The 27,043-nt window shown below is 42.5% G+C and overlaps 1 protein-coding gene across 5 annotated transcripts in view; it reads left to right on the forward strand.

Moving 5' to 3' along the window:
- DPP6 (dipeptidyl peptidase like 6) overlaps positions 1-27,043 on the forward strand; it is a 1,159,861-nt gene that overhangs the window by 1,033,588 nt on the left and 99,230 nt on the right. For all 5 annotated transcript variants that reach the window (XM_072153926.1, XM_072153928.1, XM_072153925.1 and 2 more), the window contains one exon: positions 3,245-3,332. In XM_072153926.1, coding sequence (XP_072010027.1) covers positions 3,245-3,332 — 88 coding nt within the window. The remainder of the gene's footprint in view (positions 1-3,244; positions 3,333-27,043) is intronic.

The raw sequence follows: 27,043 nt of genomic DNA on the forward strand, positions 1-27,043 counted from the left end.
ACTCCTGATATAAGTGAAGATTTATCGAACTGTGAGAAAACTTCAGAAGTTGGGTATAAACTGATAAATCTCAATTATAGCAGGTTTTTGTTTTGAACGTGATAGCCATAGATAGAGGTTTCTCATGAAGTGGTTTCACTGGAGAACTGGACATGTCAACCTTGAAGACAGTCTCTGATTGTTTGAGCTGTAATGGCCGATAGATCTCATCGAAGGGTTTAGATTAGAGAACCACGTTTTTGAGCATCTCTTGTTCTGGTGGGGGAAAAACAATGGCCTAAACCAGTGGTGGCGAACCTATGGCACTGGTGCCAGAGGTGGCACTCCGAGCCCTCTCAGTGGGCACTTAGGCTGTTGCCCCCGGACAGAATTAACCAGATAGGAGATTAAGGGATCCTCGTGCAGGCCCAGGTAGCCCAGGACGTGACACGCTGAGCGTTATTTTAAAGTGAAGCATCCGGGTGTACCTGAGACTGCAAGGAGAGAAGGTACAGACAGGGTCAGATTATCATCGAAGCTCCTGCTCTTGGTTGTCAAGGGAAGCTCCAAAGGCAATCCCAATTTTCCCTCCTGTCAACAATATTGGTTTCCTCAGTAACGTTGGAGACTGTGGTATAGCACGGAGTAAAAAGATTGCAATAAGTTACTGCAAAATTGCTACTACTAAATTACTGTGTTGGCACTTTCTGATAAATAAGTAGGTTTGGATTGCAGTTTCGACACTCGGTCTCAAAAAGGTTCGCCATCACTGGCCTAGACACTGGTGTAGTATGATTTGCGACTCACAAGTGGTATAAATCAAGATATGACTCTCAATTTGGAATGATGATCAAGTTCTTGGGATGCTGAAACAAGTGTATGGGACAGGTTAGAAGGCTCCAGACAATAACAAGGGTATCTAGTGCTCAGATGACTCAAAGCCAAAGAGGCTAATGATAGTATAAAAGGACTGATTTATGTAGGCAATATATTTCGTGTCTTCTTCAGGCCAAAGATTCTCAGAATCAGATCTGGCTGTGAGCAACATCCTTATTGTTATTTTGGATGTTTTCGGGAATCATCTACAAGTTTTAGGAAAAAACTCAAACATTATGGGACCAAGATGTGCTAAGTTCTTCATGTATTAGGAACCAGTACAAAGGTTCCTAATACAAAGTACAAAGTTTATTATAACCTCTCCCTATCTATACCAATGAAATGGAAAAACAGAAAACATAAGACCATTGTGAAGAACAAAGCCTTAGGTATCCAAGGAACATTAATAATGACCAAATAGCAGACTGCAACCTACAGGTAATCTTAGAATAGAAACTGGGAGATCTTGATTTTAGGCCATCAGGATCTTTTGTTGTTGGTTCTACAGAAAAATATTAAGATATAATCCTCTTTGGTTTATGTGCATTCTAGCAAAGGGCAAATCACTGAGAAGACATCTCTGGGGAGTGCAGCAAGAACCATAAACTGTAAATTTCTTTGAGAACTTTTTTATGTGGTCACTTTGGTATGAAGTGGTATGGCCTAGAAGTTTCCATAGTAAAATAGTTTTCCAATACTACTACAGAATCAAGATATATGTAGCAAACTTACAACTTTCATTCACCATATGAACCTTCCATCATAAAACCACACACCATAAGATATTGTACACATTTTAGATTGGGGCTGGTCAATTGACTCATCCATCGCCATTTTATTTGACTTATATCCTATTGATAACTTTTCTTTCCTTGGAAGAGTTGACAACATTGACGTCTTCTTGTATCTCTTGTAGGTTGTCATAGGAAGCCGGGACACTTTACACTTTTATTAGACAATCAGGGATTTATGTCGTCCATTGACAAAATATACAGTTCTAACGATCAATGTATGTTAAGGTCACCACTTGTGACTGGTGACAATCTCATTTTACAGAGTTTTAATGCTTATCTTGGAAGGTTCATGCTTCACTCGTCAGTGTAATTGAATCTTGTGCTTTTGAAAGATGAGACATTGAGTAGATCTGACAACACTCGTCTGTTTCCTTGTCGGAATTATTAGTTTTAATCATTTTTTCTCTCCACCTTTGCTTGATGTAACATTGTTATAAAACATTTGTTTTAATTATAGAACTTTTTTGCATCAGCCTATTTACTATCTTGTTGATCAAATCTGCAATTTTCTTCCATCTCGATGACATGGAAAAATTAAGCACTAAACTGAGATTAGTGATGTGAGAAGAATTAACCAGTAAAAGGGAAATTGCTGTCATTGTAGATAATGAATTTAACTTGTGTACCTTTTAGAAGTTTACACCCAGCATAAAGCGCTCTGCAGACTTTGATTCTTATTTTCAATTTACAATGAGATTAATAGACTAGTAGTAACTTGTTGTCGTAAGACTTTACAACTTATATTTATGCCTTTATTTTTACATATTTTATGATTTTATATGTTGAAACTCTGTCAAAGTAGGAAAATAGCAAGTGGATGGATGTGTTTACACTCTTTCACACGACCATAAATAGCAGTCGCGAGTTAGCTGCAAAAGCTCAGCTCCCAAGGAGGTGGGGGAGATGAGTAGCGCTCACCCCTACATTCTCACTCCGACCGAAACAGCCTACAAACTTTTCCTGCTTGTGGCCATGTGCATGAGGCCTAGGCACATCAATGCTTAACTGGACAGACATCTCATTCTCACACCAGGCTCCAGAGTCAATTGAGAAGAGCCATCTTTCATTTGCTTGGAAAGAGCTTGATCAGGTTTTCTTTGTTCTGTAGCTCGTAAAGATACGAACAGAAATTTCACTTCGGACTACCTCTCAATTTAGTCGTCAGCTCAAGAAAACTGGAGGAACAGGGATCAACAGGGATCTTTAAAGGAAGCCCAACACGTATATTTATCAAATATTTATGGTATATGTTCTAATTAATCATTGAATACCTGAAGCAGGAATTAAAGGTGTTATCATACATAGGTAACTTATTTTGGCAGCCCCATAGAAATGCACAGTTCACCAATACTCTATTCCAAACAGGACATAAAGTCTTCTGATCATCGGGGTCCAAGATATTAGACAACCAGTGATATTTGGCTTGCCCACTAACCTGTGGATAGGGGAAATATTTACTTAGGTGTATAACTGAACGAAAATGATATGCTTGCTTTACCTGTGTTACATAGTAATATATAATATCAGTGTGCTTAATATTAGTCAGCATTTTGTCTTCTTACAATTGATTTATATATGATTCCATTTCTTTGCAGTAAACTTACGGACTTAAATCCACCGGAAGTAGAAGTAGAGAAAGCCTATCTCCAATACGCCGGATGGGGCCCTAAGGGTCAACAACTGGTAAGTCACAAGTATTATCCATAGAGATCACAATATTTCAGTTTAAACATAGAAAACATTTACAAAATAATTAGATACATTTTAAATAGATTAGGGGAGATGCACCAGAGCTTTGTAATCTCATCCATCCGTTGTCAGAAACATCACGAGGCTCCAAGGTCCTGATGTAGTCGGTGGCTGGCTTTTCAGGCTTCAATAGTCACAGACCATAGTGAGTGCACAGGCATGGGCTAGGATCTCTCAGCATCGGCCAACCACACAGTCGGCCTCCCGTCGTGCCCTCCATGCCAACCTAAAAAGCAATTGCAATGCCTGGAGGTTCTTAAGACATTTTGGTTATTTCAGGGCTTGTTTGCCCTAAAACTAGTCCTGATAAGTGTCCCCCACAGTATCTGTTACAACATACATAATTTAGACCAGAGACTGACCTAACAATAATTTCTGCTTCAGAACTGAAATCTTCCTGCCTGGAAGCAGAGCAGACAGGGGTGTGACCAGGGTAGACTTTGTCAAAAAACTCTGACAATTTAGACCTGGTCTATAGGTCGGAACTGGCAGAAGTTGTGCCCACGTTTACTAACAGGCTGGAACCTCCAATGTCCGCACATAGCTTTCTATGGTTACTTGTGTTCTGTTTACTCCTTGTACTTTATTAGTGCAGTTCTTGAAGAATAAATGGTGCACGTTCCCCAGGTCTTGGTTGTCAGTAGGGTCTTACCAATCCACTTGTATTTGTAATGTGCAGGCACAAGGGAAATCCTAGCTACAGCTCTGCTTTACGTATCATTGCTGTAGTTATGAACCTGGGATGACAAGCAGCAAAACCATAAACGTCTTTGCCACTATTCTGACCATGCACAATGTGGAGCTCCATTAGAACTAAAATACTATAGCTATATCAAAGAATGTAAGGAAATTCAGCAGAATAACACTTGTGTGTAGACAAGTAATAGTCGGATGTAAAGCCTGGACAGGAGGCTCATACCTGATTATCCAGCCTTCAACACTTGCCCTTACTTAGTACATCAATATCTGTCCATTATAATGTGGAAACTGCTTACGCTGTCTCCTAGGGCAGTGAGTGATTGAATGAACCCCTTGTTCTATAACAACCGCTCTTCTGTGTTAAACAAATTTAATACATTAAAATGAATACATTTGTGTTGAAAGCTAAACAATATTTCCATCATTGTGATACCTATACCGGTAGTAAAGATTCAGGCCACCCATAAATTTGCAGTGCAACTCGTTTTCCAATATTTTGACCAAAGCAAGTGAAGAAAAAACACTGAATATTCTTCTCCCTTCAGTTCTAGGAATAGAACTCATCTAGATTACATGTAGAATAAATATAATGTCCTGCCATTTCTGGCATTCTTCACATCAAATCTACCAAGATCCAGGCTAGAATATAACCTAACACACTGCCCTGTGGTATCCTCAAATTCATCAAATTGATGAAGATCATTTGTCTCGTACTTTGCCCACCAAATATGTAACCAACCTACTGAAGTGTGGGTAACGCCAGTGATACGGTGCTCACAGTGTCCCTAGTTAAAATCCAGTTTTCCTGTGTATCATTTTTCCTCTTGACATCAGGAACGGCTCATTAAAGTTTTGAACACAATTCTTTAATTCACTTTTTAAAACTTTTGAGATGTTTTGCTGTATGAGGCAGTTTCTTTAGGTCGCTTCATTACCTTCATTTCCCTCTGAATACTGCCAATAGCCAGAGACTCACAATCTTGAAAAACAAAGTTTGACATCAACATGAAATATGCAATATACCTAGTAAAAATGCTGATATCGCCATGTTCTCAGTCTGATCATTCCAAATCATTGGGACTGTTGCGGGACACACGTCTGCTCTGAAAACTTGATAGATGGAAATGTTGCTGTCCGATGGAATAGATGTAAGTCTCTAAATTACGGTATATAGGCTTCATATTAATTCGGTCCCGATGGACTGATCTAAGAGATTGAAAGTCTTTCCTGTGTGAAGCAGGAGCTGTTCCATAGAGGCCGGTGCTGAAAAACAATCCTTGTTTGCCGGATACTGCTCATTAATATTCATATAATCAACAGATGACATTACACTTACATATTTTTTTTTAGAACAGGTTATTCAAAGAACTATACAGGCAGTTCCCAACATAAGGACACTCAACTCGACCTTTAGTTACAGACGGACCTCTCTGCCCACTGTCACTTCTGGTGAAGCTCTCTTGATACTTTAATTTGGTCCCAGGTTGCAACATCAGCTGTAAGTTGTCTGTAATGAAGCTTTATTGATATTCCTTGGTCGGAGGACAACGAAGTGAAAATCCAATTGTCACCGGAAAAAAAAAATTATGGTATTACAATTATAAGATATACCTGTTCTGACAATAAATAAAATTTTAGAACAAACCTAACCATAACCCGGAGACCGTCTGTATATTTATTGGTAGAAAAAAGATGTATCATGGCTAACTGGTTGTCATCGAGTGTGCCCGCTAGTGGCTTCATAGACTTGAGAGCTTAAACAAAAAAACAGGCAAAGTATGTTTTTAAGAAATGGAAAAGTTTTATTGGTCTCACTTAGAGAGGTTGTACATGGTTGATTAGGTCACACTGTTCAGGGTCATGCAATAATACAACATGTTGAATTTACAGTTTTTACAGTGGGGGCCTTGAAAATATATTGTAAGTAGTGTTGAGCAGACTCGAAGTTGCTATAGGCTATTACATTTTTAACTTCCTACAGCCATGTGCTGGCTCTCACTTGGAAGGTTCATCAGGAGAAATTACCCTCCCATAATTGTGCCAGCACTGCCGGCACACGTACAGCCACAGTGGTTTAAAACTTGTGATTGGTCCAGAAGGTGTTATTGGTTGGGGTCTAAGTTTGGTACCTGAAAACGGACCCGAACAGGATTTAAAAAATTGGTTTGGGCCGGACTCATCCGCTCATTACTAATCATAGGATTCTTAGTTGGTTCTTAGACCGACCCTCTTGTTTTATTTGTTCCTCTATGTTCCTGTAGAAATATAATATATAAAAATGTATCACATGATACAAATTATTTTAGTATTTTTTCTGAAGGTTTTATTGAAAGCTACAGAAACAAGTAACTGGTTTAGTGTCATACTGGGGTAACTTAGGCCCACCAGATAAAATTATTCTGGTGGCCTACCTTAATCATGCCCTACTAGTCATGCCACCCTGCAAATTAGGTTCTCTTCTACTATATATGGGATCCAGTATTCAGTTAGAACCTGAACCTACTGGAGGATTCTCTGGTACTCTGTTGGTCCAGCTTGACACTAAACTGGTCTAGGAAAGGTATATAAGCATCATTTCATATAAATGTGTTTTAGAAAATTGTATTATGTCTTGTTATATAGGTCAATTTATCTAAAAAAGGAGAACTAACTATAAATAAATGAATACTAATGAAGAGCTCAAGACATATAAACATAGATCTTTCCATATATTTGCAACAAATCAATCTCATTAGCTTAAACTAGTATAAGATGTGTCAGTCATAGTAAACACTGGCCACTGTGTCCTCTTAGCTGGAAACTTCCAGTAATATGTGTCGTAGGACTGGGAAGATGGGAAATAAAATGTAACGCTGCTGAAAAAGATAAATATATGGCCAGAAAAAAAATAATTGTCCTGGCACCAAGCTTCTGAATTATCTCACTTGCCGGTAGTACTTAGAGAGCTGCATTAGGGATTCCTGCTGAGGCGGCTCAAGTGGCTTATCTTGTCTGTATGTTACCTGATTGTGACCCAACTATTTCATTAAAAAAAAAAAAAACCTTGACTGAAAAATTCAACATTCAAAAAATTCTTAATAAAGAACTAATGAGTAATATAATGTGATGCCCTTACATAAAAAAGTGTAAGAAATAAGTCAAAAATGTTTGAGTTAGTGAAAAAAAGATTTTAAAAAAAACTGCAGTCAACTAGAAATCCATTCAGTGCAACCTGTGATGCTAACACATATAAAAATGTGATCCCAAACTAGACATTCTGCCTCGACATGAAACCTAACTTCAAAGCCCAGCCGTCACACTAGACAAGCTGTGTTCAGGAAACGGGTCAGGAGATTCCTATGGGTAAGTCAGGGTTATTTGTTGAGGGTCTCTTGATGGTTTGCTATCCCCTAGGGCAGAGAAAGTTTGAGAATCACTGAACTAGACCAAGGTTAGACTCACATAAACTTTAAGCCTTTTACTTTTTGCTCACCACAGTACAAGTTTCAAAGAATTCATTCAAGTAAGCATCAAAAAGTTTCCTAGAAGCTACCAGAACAATGGGAAGTGATTCCCGTAATTCACAGTAACTTGGTTCTATATTTTCCACTAGCAACATCCGATCAGATAAAATTTTCTAGTAACATATATAGGGGCAATCATATAATAAAACAGTACTTTCTATCCCCTTCTTTCTCAACACTATAGTATCTCTAATTACCATTCATGTTAATTAGAGATGAGCGAGCACTAAAATGCTCGAGTGCTCGTTATTCGAGACGAACTTTTCCAGATGCTCGAGTGCTCGTCTCGAATAACGAGCCCCATTGAAGTCAATGGGAGACTCGAGCATTTTTCAAAGGGACCATGGTTCGGGAATAAAATGTGTTAATTAATTGAAAAAGAATGTCTTCTGATAAGTTAGCAGATGTATGCAAACATCTGCAATCTATTCTTCACTGTTCCGCGCGTATATTATCTCCCGACAAGTTAACAGATGTGAAGAACAGTGAAGAATAGAATAAAAACAGTGAACACAGGATCATTTAAGTGAAAAACACAGTGAAGAATAGATTACAGATGTTCTGCACATCTGCTTACTTGTCGGGAGATACGCTGTCCCGGGATCCGCTGCTCTTCTTCCACTGAAGTCTCCCCGATGTCTCCGTGCCCCTCGATGTCTCCGTGCCCCTCGATATCTCCGTGCCCCTCGATGTCTCCGTGCCCCTCGATGTCTCCGTGCCCCTCGATGTCTCCGTGCCCCTCGATGTCTCCGTGCCCCTCGATGTCTCCGTGCCCCTCGATGTCTCCGTGCCCCGATGTCTCCGTGCCCCGATGTCTCCGTGCCCCTCGATGTCTCCGTGCCCCGATGTCTCCGTGCCCCGATGTCTCCGTGCCGCTCCCTGATGTCTCCGTGCCGCTGCCCGATGTCTCTGTGCTGCCGCTGCCCCATGTCTCCGTGCCCCGCTGCTCTCCGTGCCCCGCTGCTCTCCGTGCCCATGTCTCCGTGCCCCATGTCTCCGTGCCCCGCTGCTCTCCGTGCCCATGTCTCCGTGCCCCATGTCTCCGTGCCCCGCTGCTCTCCGTGCCCCGCTGCTCTCCGTGCCCCATGTCTCCGTGCCCCGCTGCTCTCCGTGCCCATGTCTCCGTGCCCCATGTCTCCGTGCCCCATGTCTCCGTGCTGCCGCTGCCCCATGTCTCCGTGCTGCCGCTGCCCCATGTCTCCGTGCTGCTCCCCGGTGTCTCTGTGCTGCTCCCTTGTGTCTCCGTCCTGCTCACCGTGTTCTGCAATGTCTTCTTCACACATATATATTGTTCTTCACATGCTATTTTGTTCGCACCGTTCCGCGCGTATCTTCCGACAAGTAAGCAGATGTGCCGAACATCTGTAATCTATTCTTCACTGTGTTCTTCACTGTGTTTTTCACTTAAATGATCCTGTGTTCACTGTGTTCACTGTTTTTATTCTATTCTTCATTGTTCTTCACTGTGTTTTTTTAATTAAATGCTCGATCTCGAGCAGGGGAAATACTCGTCCGAGCAACGAGCCGTCTCGAGTACCTTAATGCTCGAACGAGCATCAAGCTCGGACGAGCATGTTCGCTCATCTCTAATGTTAATCCAATAACAAAACCTTTTTAACCTGATTCAGTTGAGAAACCATGAGTTGAATCTGCACCCCCTTTACTGTATCATAAAATGGTTGTTATTGGGTTCAGTTTGATATATTTGCTTATATATACTGGATCCGGGGTCTAACTCAAGAATATATCCCAAAGATTTAGCAAAAGGCAACGCTACTTGGTGGCTACTCAAAGTCTAGGATTTGATTGAGGTTGGTCTTTTGGAATCATTTTATCTGGTGGACCTCAGTCTAAGATTGTATGATCAATATCCTATAGCAGTAGTGGCGAACCTATGACACGAGAGAACAATCTCTGGGCACCCAGGCTGTCACCCTAGCCCAGAGTTTGCTAGACAGGACTCAAGGCCTCCTCCTGGAGTCCAAGGAAACCCAGGATATTCCGTGCTCTGTTCTATTTTCAAACACGTATCCTATACTGCCTGAGACCACTGGCAGAGAAGGTGTGGACACAACTACATTAACATTAAAGCTACAGATCCAGGCTATGTGTTTCTTATTTTTCAGGGGACCCTGGAGGAAAGCTACAATGATACACCAAATTCTCCAATTTCTTTCTACTGCATCGGTGTCATCTGGACACTGATACCATTAAAAGCTGTGACAGAGCAGGGAGCTATGAGTTACTGCTTAAGTTGCCATGTTGGCAATAAATAAGTGGGTTCTCATTGTCGTTTAGGTACTCGGTCTCACTGTCCTATAGATAAATGAATTACTTAAAATTAGTCCTCTTTTGGGCCCAAGAAACCTCTGTCTGAGACTGTATGATCAATATCCTATATATAAATGAATTACCTTAAATTAATCATCTCTAACTTTAAATGAAAGAATACACGTGCACCGCACAAGCAGATGCCTGAGTTTTCCGGACCTTATTAAGTTAACATCTCTAATGGAAAGTTACATAATGACAAAGAATGGTGGTGTGACATTTAATACAGTTAAATATATTATGTGCCACTCCTGGGACCACTGCTATTAACGGGGAATCATTACCAAGTGATTTGCCTGGAAATCAATAAAATGTATTGATGGGTTCATTTATCACAGAAGTTTATGGGCTTTGTATCCCAGTAACCATCCAAATGTAAAATAGGTTTCTCAGAGTCAATTTTCTATTGCAAAAAGTCAGTTTGTTTTGTAATTCGATCATCATGAACAATTCTCTACATAATTATGACATAAGATGAAACATTGTTCTGACCTGTACTAGATGAAACTAATGGATGGCGATCACTATTCTTATTTCCAATGATAAAGTAGATAGGAACTAGAGTTAATAAAGAGAATAGACTAGAATGTGTTCCCTAAAAAGACCTGTAGACCTGTGACCATTATAGTCCTTAAAATATACAGAAAATATTGGAGCAGATTTACTTACCCGGTCCAGTCACGATCCAGCGCCGGGTTCTCCGACGCTGATTCGGGTCCAGCCGGGTTTCACTAAGGTCCGTGCGCCGATATCCACTAGGTGTCGTTACTCCGCTGGAGTTCACCAGAGTTTACCTTCTATTTTTTGGTGCAGGTAAGTGCGTGTCAAGCGACACTTTTTTAATTTAAATTCCCCAATTTTTCTGAATCCGTCGGGTTTTCTGACGGCCACGCCCCCCATTTCCGTTGCATGCATGCCGGCGCTGAAGCGCCCAAATCCGATAACGTGCGCCAAAAACCCAGGACAATTTGGCGCAAATCGGAAACATTCGGGAAACCCGACAAAAAAAAATTATTCGGGCCCTTAGTAAATGACCCCCATTGTATTCTTTTGTTGCACAATCTTTTAAGATTGATTATTGTACATAGAGTTGTAGCGGTGATGGTCGGTGATGTCCGCCATGTCACCTGTCTAGCATGTTCCACTCCATTTGGTTTATGGGGTCTGTGAGTCTTTTGACAATATTCTCCTGGTCACTCCTCTGGTAGTAAAAGACATCTTCCCACAATGAAAGGTGCCTAAGCCAAGGTTTCGGTGAAGGTGTGCTTTGTGTCTGTGCTTTGTTTTTCCTTTGTTTGACCCAAACTTTGCTCTCTAATCACAATCCTGATCAGTTATCCTCTGTGTAGGACCCTGGCTTGTTCCGGAACCTGTGGTGCCTGCCTCAATCCTCTGCTTGTTACTTTATTCTGCTACGTTGCCACCTGCCCTGACCATGGATTTTTCTTGATAATTCACTTGCTTGACCCCACGATACCACACCCTGGTGTCTATTTCTCCGCCAGGAAAATCCACACTGAAACCATCACAGGAGGTAGTGGCCTTGCAGTCAGGGCCGGTGCTAGACAAAGTGGGGCCTGGGCAAAACTAAAAGAGGGGCCCCAAAATAAAACTATTTTATGACCAGTCACAGTCAGCAAGAGGCTCCCTTTAGTATGGTAAAACAAACTGTAATTTTGGAGAATTGTATAGGAGATCATAGGGAGAGCATGAGCATGGTGGCTCAGTGGTTAGCACTACAGCCTTGCAGCGCTGGTCAGCATCTGCAAAGAGTTTGTATGTTCTCTCTGTGACTGCGTGGGTTTCCTCCGGTTTCATCCCACACTCCAAAAAATTACTAGATTAGATTGTGAGGCCCAGAGGGAAATAAAAACTTTATTCCAGAACATGTGTGTGTTTTAGCTTTATGGGCATGTTCTGGGTTAATAAGTAATGACATTAGCCGAAGAGGATCGAATGTTCATTGTATCAGTCAATTCCCCCCCCCCCCGCCAAAAAAAAACTATCACAAAATAAAAGGCAATAAGAGAGAAAGTGTGTTCAGCATAGAGAAGGGTTAAAAACGTGAATATTAGTTGATATTATCCCTTCTCAAAATGTAGTCACATATAAAGTGAATATTTCCATTATCTGTGAGGTGCAGCAGCAAATTCTCCCTGCAGCCTGATGGCTAAGAATCTGGAGGGGGGGGGGTTTACTTTGTTTTTCTAAGTGTTAGGAAAATGGAGATATTAACTGTTAAACTGCCGTTGTGAGTGATTTTTATTAAAAAAAAAATTGTACCTGATATTCTCACTTTAAATCTGAATATCTTTGGATCCATGGCACCTGGAAACAAAATTCTAGATTCATTTGAAAGAAGAGATTCTGGGCACTTACCACACTGAAGTTCCCATCCCTGTATAGGGGTGAATGGGTTAAAACTGAAAAGATCTAGAGATAACATCCTTATCGTTTGGCCCAAAGCAAAGCAGTTGGATAGCACAAGGGGTCCACAACTGTTCACCAAACGACCATTCAACAGATGTATGACCATCAGTCTACTTCTATCCAATGTGTTCGGCCACTTGAATTCTTCTTTGACCAGAGTTTTTTTGCCCCAGGGTTTAGAAGTTTGTAATGTACTTACCAGCACACTAGGAGGGCGGTCCATTTCTAAAAATAAATCATTGCTTTGTAAACATAGTCATAGCTATAGTCAATGCAACAAAGCAGAAGTCATAGGTTTCACCGTCTGGATCCGAGCTAAAAATCAGGCAGCAACCAGACAATAAAGGAAATGTATAATAGGTTCTGACTATGATTTAAAGACCATAACTGTCATCCTCTGTAAGATGTACAAGGAGGAAAGATTCCCCGAGGAACACTTCTCTGTGATATGTTACATATGACTTGAGCAGTGCACTGTTCCACACCAGATCCATAGGTTGGTCATTTCCGTAGTTATGTTCCCGAAGGGAATATTGGCATAGTTTAAGTGATCAGAATCACTGTGCTACATGTACAGAACTGCAAATATATTACTTTACCCTATAAACCTAGTATTGCAATGCTCCAACCAAATTTTCTAAATGACCTTCCTTCCTCTGTTTCTCTATATACTTACTTTGATGGAAACCCTCGAGCAATGCCAGACAGACACCTGTAGGTGAATACGACAGCATCAATCTCTTCTACCTAAATTGAGAAATGCATCTACATGACACATTGTAGCCTATAAATAAAAAACCTCCAGCACTTAAAATAATCAATCCCTTTATGTGGTACATGCCGGGGCTATTGATCAAGGCAGAAAGAAGAAGTGTTCACACTCTGCTTTTATGTAGATGTTAATGTCTTCCAAATGAATAACAATAAGGTGACGGATAAACAAATAGAGGCCGGAGTTAATTATCCGGGTGATAGAAGTTTATTTTAGTTTTTAACCTCCGGCATAAAGTGCAAGGTTAGTCAACCCAAGTGGATAAAGAATTGATGCTGTGCATAAAGAGGGAGGACTCAACATTTCATGGTATATGCACAAAGTTAGCTAACATAAAAATAATCCCGGGGAGGGTTTTCTTTGACATTTTGCGCCTCCCTAAACTCCCAGTAATGACCTTTACTTTCCTATTTCATGTCCACTTCTATGCATATTCCCGCCTCCTCCTAATACTATGAGCTCCTACATGAAATGGCATTTTCATTTTACTTCTTAGATAACTGTGCAAAAGTTTTAGGCACTTTATTCTTAACATTTAGCAAATTATCAAATTACAAAGAGAAATCTTTTGTGAATCAAATCATTTCAATCAATTTCACCGCCCATTGTCTTCAAAAGAGTATCGTTTTACGAAGGAACTCAGCAGGGAGGTAGTTACTGGCATCTTGGAGATTTTAGCACACATCTACACATACAGACTCACTGATGTTGAGATCAGGGCCCAGTAGGGGCCAATATTACTTCTAGGACTCTTTGTTCTTCTTTGGGCTGAAGATACCATAGTTCCTAATGTTGAGGTTGTGTTCTGCATATATATATATATATATATATATATATATATATATATATATATATGCATTTAGAATTTGCCGGTGGCCGGAACAAATTGGGGGTGTTAAAAGTAGGGTGGGTGAGCCAATCCTGAACTTCTGGCACAAGCCCCAACATTGTGGTGTCAGATTAGCTCATCACTACTGATGGGGCAGCGCAAAACCGCCTTACACTCTTCTCTCAGACACCCCAAATTATTTGAGCATGCGTGCACGTTTTGATAAGAAAAGACAGAAGACTGAAGTTCTGTTTTATCCTAGGTTCATGCTCTTAACTTGCCGTACAGAAAAGAGAACTGAACTGTGTTTATTTCCTGATTACATAGCCTCTTATACCCATAGAAAAAGGTGTGGTTACAGACATTAAAATCATTATAATTGGTTATAGCTAAGCATATATGTCTGGCCCCCCACCCCTGCTGATTGGTCCTCAAAACTAGGCCTTGGTTGCTATGCCAGGGGAATTTCCAGTCACCATTGTCTACAGTAAATCGACCGCTAGTCTGGATGCTGATGCTATTCTTAACAAACATCTGCTTTTTGATCATAAGACTTGAGTTTCGCTGACAATTGCATGTCTGGTTAAAACTGATGTAAGGGAAAAGCTCTGTATTTCATAACAGACAGAGTACAAAAATGTAGGGCAAAGGGCACATGTATACAATCATAAAGCATATAATTATTATGGACACATAATCATTACTTTGACCCTCACAATTCCCCCCTAAATACTGAGCTTTTCCCTACACTTCGCTGCGATTTGTTTTTCCTATAGGCTGTCCATGTGGTGGGAGAGGGGAGTGGATTGCTTCACTGAGTCGTCATCCCAACAGGCCCTTGCGGCACTCAGGTTAACTTCCCAGCACTAACCTAACTAACCTAATCAAAAAGCGATCCTGGAAACTACAGACCCGTGAGTCTAACTTCTGTGGTGGGCAAAGAAATGGTTGATGAGATTTAATGTAGGTAAATGTAAAGTTATGCACATGGGCCAGGGAAACAAAAAGTATAATTATGTTCTAAAGAGTCAATTACTTGGTAAAACTGGAGCTGGAAAGGACTTGGGGTTATTGGTGGATGGTAAACTTAATTTTAGTGACCAAAGCCATTCTAGTTTGTAGGGTCATCAAAAAGGTGTGAATAAAATACTGTAATACTATTGGCCATAACAACAGTTTAAATAAGAAAAATAGCTGCTGAGTGGGCAACATACACCCCCCCCCCACACACACACACACTCCAGGACGGAGCTGTAATGCCGTTTTAGTTCTCTTGCTCAAGATGGCCGCCGTGGAGGAATATATCACCAACAATTCCCCCTTTTTGAGCTTTGCTGGCCTGTAATTCCATCCTGTGTGACCTCCTCAAACTCCAGGTACCCACAGGTAGGCTAAGCCCGTACCTGCTGGACTTGTTACCTCTTCACCAGATCCCCTGGAGGCCAGTCACTCAGGGGTTACAGGTCTGCACACTCAAATCACATCACTGAGTTCCCCTAGTTCATAGGTTTGTAAACAGGCTGGTTCTCCAACAGGCAGCATCATCCTCCGCTCCGGGCACTCCTGTCGTGGTTCTTACCTGGACGGCCATCTGGGACATGGTGGATTTGATGAGGGGGACCACACAACACGCAATAAGTGACGAGAGCAAAATCACAATCCCCAATATCACCCCCACTTAAAGGAAACCCTTCCAATCCCCCACCCACAAAGTGAATGACAAAGTGTCCATCCCAGAGTTTCTCTTGAGTTCCCTGGACAGTCCTTCAATCTTTTCACAAGCATGGGTAATGGATCCATAGGGGGCGATGTCATCTGGGATGTACATGCAACAAGCCACTCCCACCATCTTACAGACTCCTCCCTTCTCAGCAAAGATCATGTCCAGAGTCATGGGGTTCTGGGAAGCATCTTGGATATAATTCACAAATCTCTGTTGATTACAATAAAAAACAGTTAACCCAACCAACATCTTTGCTCATAGCTATCTGGGGAATAATGGACTCTAGACCTGTCCATATCTGATTGTGGGCCTTGTACTCATCTGGAACCCCCCCTTGGTGCTCCCACTGTATCTATATAAACGTTGTCATCTAGGTGCTTCTCTTAGACCTTCAGAATCCTTTGGGATTCTCTACCTTTCCTTATGTGTCGGATCAAACTTATCCCTGGGGATGATGAGGAAGGATAGCACAAACCTTATCACAGCACACTCACCTTCCCAGCCTCTAGGCCTGACCTGACTCTCCTATCCCCACAAATCCAGTACACATCAGACACTGCTAATACAGGGTTACCTGTGCTGTCAATGTTAAAGAAGGTCATTGTCTTGTTGCACCAACCGTAGGTAAAGTCTCCTACCCTGGGGGTATCCTGGTCAGCCCTCTAGTTACAGTGATAGTCATGGTTGGGGTGTCCCTGAGCATACAGTCAGTCAGAAGAGACCAGCTAGCAAGAAGAATAAGTAAGTTTGCAATAGTAAGCGTGGAAGTGTGCTTGACTTCCCTTTAGCTTCACAGACGTGTCACTGGTCAGCAGGACTTGGAAAGGACCATCGTAGCGAGGCTCCAGACTCTCTCTCTAGTGTCTCTTTACCACCACGTAGTCTCCAGGCTTCAGGTTATGCATCCTGAGGTCTCTGTCTGGATCTGAAAAAGAAATCAGAAACACTTTTGCGGACCTTTTCCAAGGCCTGGCTCAGCTGTGTGGCATATTCCACCTGGTTTCCTGCCATCAGCTATAGGGTCTGTGGGGAAGTAGGGGCCTAGTCTAGGTGCACAGCCAAAAAGTACTTCAAAGGGGGCAATCCCATCCTTCTGTTGGAGGTGGTCCTAACTGAATGGTGGGCAGCAGGAAAGCACTCGCCTGTTCTACACCCAGGAGGGACAAGGTTTCAGGTCTTTACCTGTCCAGTGAAGTGGGTTCTGCAACTGGACTCTATGATCTCTGGAAGTCCAAACCTGCAGAAAAATCTCACTCACCAACTTCTTGGCTGCGGCTCCAGCAATAGCCTTGGTCATGGCAGAAGCTTCTGGCCACCCTGGAAAGAGATCAATGCACACAGGCACGTATTCCTACGTACCACTTTTTGGTAGCTGGATAAAATCCATTTACAGTCTCTGGAAGGGATACAGCAGCTTGGGTGTCACCTTCTGTGGGGTCTTTACCACCTTACCCGGGTTGTGGCGGGCACAGACTATAAAGGCTTTCACTAGTCTAGTGACGGGTAGTAACGCCCGGGCAAACCACTTATGGTTTATGAGCACTAGCATGGCCATTTTGGATATGTGTGTGTGTCTGTGGGCTACCTGACTTACTGTCGGGTGCAGGGCTTCGGGCAGGCACACCCTCTCTCCCAGCATCCAGGTCCCATCGTCATCTGGGCTCCAGCTTTCCTCCACACTTCCTTCACTTCTGATGACTCTCGGGCCACCAGGGACTGGAACACCTGTGGATCAAACTTTTAGCTCAGAACTCACCACTGAGACTTCAGGACAGTCTCTGGGTTCCATCTGTGCAGCTGCCTTCGCCATCCCGTCAGCCACATACTTGCCCTTGGCTTGTAGAGTTACCAAATTGTGTGTGCTTTACTTTTACTATCCCCACCTCTTTTGGAAGTAAGAGAGCATCCATGAGCTCTTTACCCAGCATGCCATGCTTAGAGGGGGTCCCTGCAGAGGTGAGGAAATCTCTAGCCTTCCATATGGGTTCATAGTCGTGTTTAGACCCCAGGACTATACCTTGAGTATAGATGTTTGTCCTTTTACCTTCCACCAGCTGTAGCACTTCCCTGAGTGCCATCACTGCACCTCCTGCGCTGACCTGTGTGGAGGGAGTGGTTCTGCTTGTACTACCTCATGTGCGCCACTGACCACTGTATATCCAGCATAGAACCGTCTGTCCTCCTGCAGACCTGGAGCCATCTATGAGAAAAAACTCAACATCTGGGTTAATCACCCTTCTCTCCCCCCCTCTCTGAATCCTGGAAGACTGGTGACAGAACAGCAGGATTCAGAGCTGTGCACCTTATCAGTGTATCCTGGGGCATCAGGAGTGCACACTGGAGTCTGAGCTGTCTGGCCTTTGCTCAGATGCTTGAGCTATACTTGGGTAAGGACACTGTGCAAGGTATGTGGGGTTTGCACTGTAACTGAGTGGTCTAGGGTCTTGGATCAACTCACTGGCCTTGCTGAGCAGATTGCTGGCCGCAACTACTGACACATGAGGGGCTCCTCTCACGACTGAGTCTAACCGGGCCTAATAGTGGGCCACTGAGGAGGCCACCATGTTCCTGGGCTAAGACACCTGTGGCATAAACTGGATACTCAAAGCGAAATAAAATAAAATGTCTGGTTCAGTGGGGTGTGCCTAGGGCCGGGGCAGACAGGATTTGCCAGCTTAGGGCTATGGAATGCATCAATTGTCTCCTGACTAAGAGCAAATGGGGAAGAGGCAATTCAGTATCAAGGGGCAGCATCAGGCTGGAGGCAGCAGACCTTTATCCTAGGCCTGCAGGAGCTGGCCAGTCCTAGAAACATGTGAAGAGGCTTAGGGCCTCAGGGCAGGGGCACATTCTGGACTGCCAGCTTTCTTTCCTCTGTCAGGTGTCTGCCTGTGGCTGAGGAGCAGTGGCCTAGGAAGACCACTTTCTCCTGGCAGTACTGGAGTTTGTCTCCGGAAACTTTACAACCCTTCTGGAACAGAAAACACATAAGGTCAATAAAAGCATCCTAGCAAACAACAACAGTAGGTCCTCCGCATACTGAAAAGGAGAACATCCAGTAAGGGGCTAGTCTGCCAGTCTACTCCCTGTAGGGCCGTGGGGTACTTGCTGGGTGAGTTTTACCCCCCTTGTGGGAGTCTACATCAGGTGTTCTAAAATACTAAACTGGTAAAGGCAAATAGATACTGGCAATTTTCATGCAGGGGCACAAAAAGTAGAACATTTGCCAAATCAATAACAGTGAATAATTTGTCACTCTCGGGGACTGCTGCCAGTGTGGGACACTCATTGGCAGCTTGGAGATCATGGACCATCCTTCATGTATCCAGCTGTTCTTTCTGGGTCTTTTTCTTGACTGTGAATGGGTTAAAATCATCACTGGGCTAGCAGGGGAGGGTTTGACAATAAGAGAAGCTGTCTGGGGGGATGTTCTTACTGACGTCCTCGTTAGTTACCTATATTAGAATATAGCCACTCACTTTAGTCACTTCAGTCTCCTCCCAGCAAGTGGAAGCACGCCCCCTTGAGCTGGGCTCGTCCGGAATCGAAACTTTTGTCAGTCATACTTTGGTGTGGTCTGTGAAACACTGGTCTCAGTTTCCCTCTGTCTTTCAATCACAGCGAGTTCCCTCTGTCGCCCCCCCTTCTTGTAAACTTGCACTTGCAAAGTCACTGATCGCTTCAAGACCAGTTCTCAGACACCAATTACAAACAGCTATGGAGAAATTTAGCCGTCAAGGAATAAAATCTCTTTTTCTCAAATTCTCTACATATCAAAATCTCTGAAATGTCCCTTATCACCTGTCTCTTTCTCAATGGGCACTCTGAAGAATTCCTGTCACTCTGTCCTGGTGTCCGTCTGTCAAAGTCAGAGGCTCTAAGTGTCTATTTAAAAATCTAATCAAGTTTTTTTTTTTTTTCTCTTACTTGTACATTCATTGGATCCTTTAACACATCCCAAAACTTTCAAACCAATGCTACCAGCCCTTCTGTTCCATCATATCGACTTGCACTTTTCCATCAGTCCTACTTAACTCAACAACCTTCTGTCTACTTACATCTTTCCCTTATCTGCACTGAACTATCGCTAGCGCACTAGTGGCTCCCTCCAGAAAAACGTTCTTTTAATTCTAATTCTTCTAATTCTTATTATGACTCCGCCCATTCCAGGTTTTATAAACCACACACTCTACAGGTCCACCCTTCCAGACCGGGTTGGCCGCCATTATAGGGCTGTGGCTGGGCACATGGCACTGTCGCCATTTTGGTTCCGCATTTCACATCTCTATCTAAAAGCTTCACATATCCATATAGCACTTCCGCTTTTGTTGAACCACCATCTCCCTGCACTTCTGACCATCCTTCAACTTGCAATGCACTGGCCACTCTGTAGTGAGCCTGAGCAGCTTCCAGTATGCCCTTATCTTCTAACTCACCTCTACTTGTGGTTAGAATTTGCTTCCACACTGAAGGCTGCAGCCTTCCCTTTGAGGGCATATCAACATACTTGTACAACCTCACACAATTATTAACATACTTTTTTCCTTCCCTTTTTTCAACAAGCCTGACTGCAGTCTCTGCCCCCTCGGGGAGGGTATGCACTTTCTTAAACACACTTACCATCATGTTCTAACAAGGTACACGTTGGTGTAGCTACTCACTCAACGCAGGGGCCCCAGCTCACCGTCGTGTGTCAGCAAAATAACAAAGTCCCTACGCTACCAAACCTCTGAACACACACCCGTTAGAACTTATTTAAAGTTCAAAAACCGTGCTTCCCTCGGTACCTTAATCAGCCGGTCTCCTAGTGAGCCAATGCTATCTTTCCGGTCTCTAACCTAGACCACCTTAATTCCCCTTTTTCCCTCCCCCCGTATAAAATAATAAAAACAACCCCCGGACACTTAATAGCCAGTGTCCCCAGAACAGAGGATGTCAATCTGTACTATTCTCAGTCCGCAAACTTCCTCCCCAGCTTCTACAGAAGGGGGGCAGAGACTCTATATGTCACAATGAAGCCTTTTACTTTCACTTTCCACCCAGAGGTCTGACTCAGTGCCTGAGAGAATGAGGCGTGGTGATTCAGTGACACACCATAGGGAAGTGTCACTATGTATCAGTTCTAAACGTAGCTCAGTGATCACCGTTATGTCAGTCTCACCACTCAGACAATCAGCCCTTAGACCCGAAGAGTATCAGAAGCTACTAACTTATTCCACACCAATGGTCACAGGGAAGTCCAACACATATATAATATGCATTAACTTACCGTGACTCAGTGAGGCCGCGCGGTCCTCTATTGGTGTGGACAAGCGTTCGTCCCCCGTCCTCTGGCTCGGGTCCTCGGGTGAACGGTATCAGCTGGCAACGTCCCGGGTTTCGGCACCATTTGACGGGGCAGCGCAAAACCGCCTTACACTCTTCTCTCAGACACCCCAAATTATTTGAGCATGCGTGCACGTTTTGATAAGAAAAGACAGAAGACTGAAGTTCTGTTTTATCCTAGGTTCATGCTCTTAACTTGCCGTACAGAAAAGAGAACTGAACTGTGTTTATTTCCTGATTACATAGCCTCTTATACCCATAGAAAAAGGTGTGGTTACAGACATTAAAATCATTATAATTGGTTATAGCTAAGCATATATGTCTGGCCCCCCACCCCTGCTGATTGGTCCTCAAAACTAGGCCTTGGTTGCTATGCCAGGGGAATTTCCAGTCACCATTGTCTACAGTAAATCGACCGCTAGTCTGGATGCTGATGCTATTCTTAACAAAAATCTGCTTTTTGATCATAAGACTTGAGTTTCGCTGACAATTGCATGTCTGGTTAAAACTGATGTAAGGGAAAAGCTCTGTATTTCATAACAGACAGAGTACAAAAATGTAGGGCAAAGGGCACATGTATACAATCATAAAGCATATAATTATTATGGACACATAATCATTACTTTGACCCTCACACTACCTTAATGCTGACCACCTGGAAGCTCCATGACTGTACAAACCTGAAGTCAGATTTATTCAACATGGCTGACCTCTACTGAACTGCAAATTGTCCTCAGCCGGGCCCTCCCAGTTCCTGCTAGTTGCTCAAACATAACCCTTTTGTATTGTATGAATCATCATATCAAGTGGTCGAAAAGGATTGTAAAGAAGAAGAATTCTAGCTTATTGAGAATGATCTAAGAAGATGTTGTGTGAGGAGGTCAAGTGGCTCCAAGAAAAACTATCTAGAGACAACATAATAAACAAGTAAAAAAGTTATGCATGTAATGGCAATAAGGGCAGGAAGAAAGAAAAATTCATTGAACTGTGCATTTCATAACACAACCCATAAAATAGACTTTTGTACTTACTGTCCTTGGTAGAAAATCAGTTCCAAGTGGGAGTGAATAGCAAAACAAGTTCCCATTGTCCTAAAGTCCTTGCACATAACTAAAAATCACAAGCTGGAACGATGACAAATACGTCTCGAGTTTTCACCAGTTGTTAGCAGATATGAATGTACAGAACAGACCCATCACACTACATCAAAATATCTAAGCCACAAATTTCTTCATACCTTGTGTAAAATCTTTATGAGGTCTAAGGCTACACTGACAAACTATACTGTCATCACAAAAAGCTGTACGAGACCGGCGAATGCTTATTCACTGACAGCGCAAAAAGCCCCTGGGAGTTTTGTAAGAAACGTTGCAAAACATGTTTTATTTTTAAATTGCCCCAGGAACAAGTTTGTTTCCATGAAGTTGATGTACAGTATAAAGAATCGCTCTCTCTACGCCATATGGAAAATTGTCTTGTAAATATACATGTAGATAAAGCAGCCAAAACTAGGACAAAGTGTTACCCTCTTAGTGGTAAATGTATTGCTACAGTAAATATGTTGTGTCTTAATTGTTTCTTACCTTTGATCCTTATTATCAAGATGACTTACATGTGGAATCCCGATCCTATGTTATTCTCAGATCTTAAAATATCATCAAATCCTCCACTACTATTAACAAGTGAACCCCCACAAATAGCCAGACTAGTACTGTGCCTTAAAGGTGTAAATGAAGTAAATGAAGAGAATAGACTACAATATGTTCCTGTGTTATAGTCCTTCAAGTATATAGAAAATATCGCATGCTAGTGTTGCACAATCTTTCCAGATTGTTTACTGTACATGTAGTTGTAGCGGTGATGGTCGGTGATGGCCTCTATGTCACCAGTCTTGGTAGGCATGGGCCCCGCCATGCTGCTGCTTCTAGCCAGCACCTTCCACTCCATTAGATTTATAGGGTCTAATTGTCTTTTGACAATATGCCCTTGGCCACAAATCTGCGAGTAAATGGCTTCCTCCCCCAATGAGAGGTGCCTAAGCCAAGGTTTCTGTGTGTTCCAAGTGAAGATGCACTTTGGGTCTGTGCTTTGTATTTCCTTTGTTTGACCCAAACTTTCCTCTCTAACCACAAACCCGATCTGTTATCTGTGTGACCCTGACCTGTTCCTGAACTTGTAATGCCTGCCTCAACCATCTGCCTGTTACTTCGTTCTGCTACTTTGCCACCTGCCCTGACCACGGACTGATCCTGATTATTCCCTTATCTGACCCTACAATACCACACCCTGGTGTCCCTGTGTCCCCAGCTGTTATCCACACTGGGACCACCACAGGAGGTTGTGACCTTGTAATTTCAATACACTGAACTTCAAATCTTTGGTTAGGGGTGAATGGGTAAAAACTGAAGAGGTTCCGAGATAACACCCTTAGTGTTAGTGTTTGGTTCAAAGCAAACTATTTGGAAAGCAAAAAAGGTCCCCAACCCTCTGTTCACCAAACAACCATTTATTCAACTGATCTATGACCGCCAGTCTACTTCTATCCAATGTGTTTGGCCACTTGAATTCTTCTTAGTTTTTTGCCCGAGTGGGCAAACGTATGTAGAAAACTTACCAGGACACAAAGAGGGTGGTACATTTCTACAAATTAGTTTGTAAACATACACTCACCGGCCACTTTATTAGGTACACCTGTCCAACTGCTCGTTAACACTTAATTTCTAATCAGCCAATCACATGGCGGCAACTCAGTGCATTTAGGCATGTAGACATGGTCAAGACAATCTCCTGCAGTTCAAACCGAGCATCAGTATGGGGAAGAAAGGTGATTTGAGTGATTTTGGGGGCAAAATGTTGATGACAAATTGACAAAATAAGCACGATCCTCATGAGGTGAAAGTACAACCACTACAAAGCAACAGCAGTGACAGATTCCTTACTCTACTATATTGAAAGCCTAGACCTTGGTGACCAAAAGGGGCAGGTGCCACTCAATTATCCAATTATCCCCATAAAAAACACCCAAGGTGCTGGACTACTCTGCCTGAGATCATAGTTTTGTTGAATCTACACATCAGCAAATCGATTTGCTCATCTCCATTTACATGCTGCAGTGCCGTGTCTATGAATATAATAACAAAATAGAGGGGTGAAGCACAGCTATAGTGTATGTGAGCCAGATACACAAGAACTAAGTCAAATCCAAACACAAGAAGAAGAATGTATCCAAAAAGGCTCATTGGGTGATGCAAAAATCAAGAACAAATTTCAAGAACAAATTTTTATTGATGCAAGACAGATAATACACAACATGTTAAAAACATCTAAAATACACAAAGTGTATACCAAAACAATGTACGGTGACCGGGTATGGGTACACCGTAACTGCCCGCTGTCAATCACTGAGTAGTGATATATTACCTCCCAAGGATTCTCAGCCTGATCATGAATAAAGTGCCACAAGTGCCAAAAGGTGCAATATCCAAAAAAAAACACACAATCAACAGTACTCAGTATATCCAGGCCTGAGGAAAACCCACTAGCATAACAAGGTACATCTAAAGGTGCTAGTTGTAATGGTAAACGGGACAATAATTGAGGGGAAAAAAATGAAAGGAACACGAGTTACCACAGTGGAGGGAGGTAAGTGGAGACAGAGGCAAAGGGCTCCCCACGCGTTTCGTCGCCACAAAGGGCAACTTCCTCAGGGGTGTCTATGAATATGAAGTGATGTGGTTAAGCCATAGTTAGTAAAAAAAGTTTTAGGACCCCTTTAATAATGAAAATAATAATGATAATGATACATGAAGGGAACCGGAGACGGCTGCTTAGTTCATGACTTTCTAGCTCTAGATTTATATGGCCATTCCATTAATCTGACTTTTAGCCCATCTAGAAGATCAGTCAATGTTCGAAGAATCTTCTTGCCAGTTTAATCTGCTACTTCTGCATCACTTTGTCCTACTGCTCTAAGCTAAAACTTCTCTGCCAAGATAACATAGATTTATGGAAGCCTGAAAGATATCTGTCTGTTCACCACGGCACATATACAACCCATCAATCTTCCTGGCCACAAGAACCCTGATAGGCCAAATGCTGGAGATTAATCTGATTGCACGAGGTTTGATATCGGTGGAACGCCCAGAGAAGTTAATGACTTGCTCATGAGTCAATATGGAGACATGGCCCAATCCATCCACTTTATCAGATACAGAGGCAACCAGGTAAAATACTGATAAGAGAGGCAACTTGTACTCATGTCATACATTGTGGAGCCCACCTATAATTTGTAATACAACCGTCGTGGACAATTCGGTAGAGGTTTGGACAAGACAGTATCCGACGAACACACAACACAGTGAATTTTATGCTCTTTAACTCTCGGACAAGACAGTCTCATAAAAAAAAATCTCTGACAGGTCTAATGCAGTAAAAGGCGGCTTCCCTCAGGCACTAACCTTTAAATGGATTGTTAGCAGGTCAGCATAAAAAGCTCTCTTGTAAATGTGCTTTCTTGAAACAAATTAAAACTCTTCTTCGCTGAAGGATCCTTACCAAATTACTAAGCAAATCATTAGGCGGACTCTTGTCATCCGAAAGAGCGATTTAAATAATGAATAAATTAATCCCTCGTCTCTGTACATAAAGAATAAACATTTTCTCGTAATTTCCTAGTAAACAAAATATTTTGAATGTAAATTAGAAAATTGCCGACAGTATCTCTATTTTTAATTAACGTTGCCAAATTTCCCATAGGTAGAAGAGATGTTAAACCATATGATATTATTGCATTTTTGCATATTAAAGTATACTTCCATTGAACAAGTTTTCTTTCACTAAAGCAAATGATGGCATAAAACTAGGTGGAAGTCCATCTGCCCAGACACTCCTTCATACGTGGAATAAAAGAGCTTAAAAGGGCGGATTATCCTATCCTACTTTTTTTTATTGGTTTTCAACAAGAAACATACAAAAATATAGCATCTATTATATGATCACAAGGTGAGCTTACAGGTTGATACCGAGATATATCAAGTTTACAAAAAATCGCGCAGGCTTTCACGCGAAAGAAATGCGGGGGGCGTGGCCTTCGGAAAACCCGATGGATTCTGAAAAAAAACTGCGGAATTTAAAAAACTAAATGGGGGTCATTTACTAAGGGCCCGATTCGCGTTTTCCCGACGTGTTACCCGAATATTTCCGATTTGCGCCGCTTGTACATGAATTGCCCCGGGTTTTTGGCGCACGCGATCGGATTGTGGCGCATCGGGGCCGGCATGCGCGCGACAGAAATCGGGGGGGCGTGGCCGAACGAAAACCCGACGTATTCGGAAAAACCGCCGCATTTAAAAAACGAAAATGTGTCGCTTGGGGAGCGCTCACCTTCACCTTCTATGGGATGGTGCATTCCGGGGCGATAAGATTATTTTCGGCGCTGCAGCGCCACCTGGTGGACGGCGGAGGAACTACCATCTTAAATCCCAGCCGGACCCGAATCCTGTGCAGAGAACGCGCCGCTGGATCGCGAATGGGCCGGGTAAGTAAATGTGCCCCAATGTGTTGCAAAATCAAGCACTTACGTGCACCGAGATGAAGCAGGTGAACTCCGGCGGACCTTGGTGCAGCGGCAACACCTACTGGATAAAATATCCAATTAATTAGAAGTGAACTATATCCATTATCATTAGAGTCACATTATTGTCTTTTTGAATATTGTAGTACTGAATGTTTTTGGTATATACTAGTTACAGGTCCCTTACTGCTCGGAATGAAAGAGTTTAAAGTGGATGTACTATATAACCTATGTATTTGTAGTTTAGGCTCTTATTTTCTACCACTTTATTTCATTTCTTAGTGTTTTGCTTCTCTACGAATGAATCTTTCTCCATCCGTCATGTACTGACACCGTAGGGAGTTCCACTCCTTCCTACTACTTAATAATGACCTATCCCATTTTGCCCAGGAAAGTACTTTAAGCCACCACAGAATGCTGGGAGCTTTCATCTCTTAAGATCTTGAGAAATCTAAATGCAG

This window comes from Engystomops pustulosus, chromosome 5 (genome assembly GCF_040894005.1).
Source record: "Engystomops pustulosus chromosome 5, aEngPut4.maternal, whole genome shotgun sequence".
NCBI classification, from domain to species: Eukaryota; Metazoa; Chordata; class Amphibia; order Anura; family Leptodactylidae; genus Engystomops; species Engystomops pustulosus.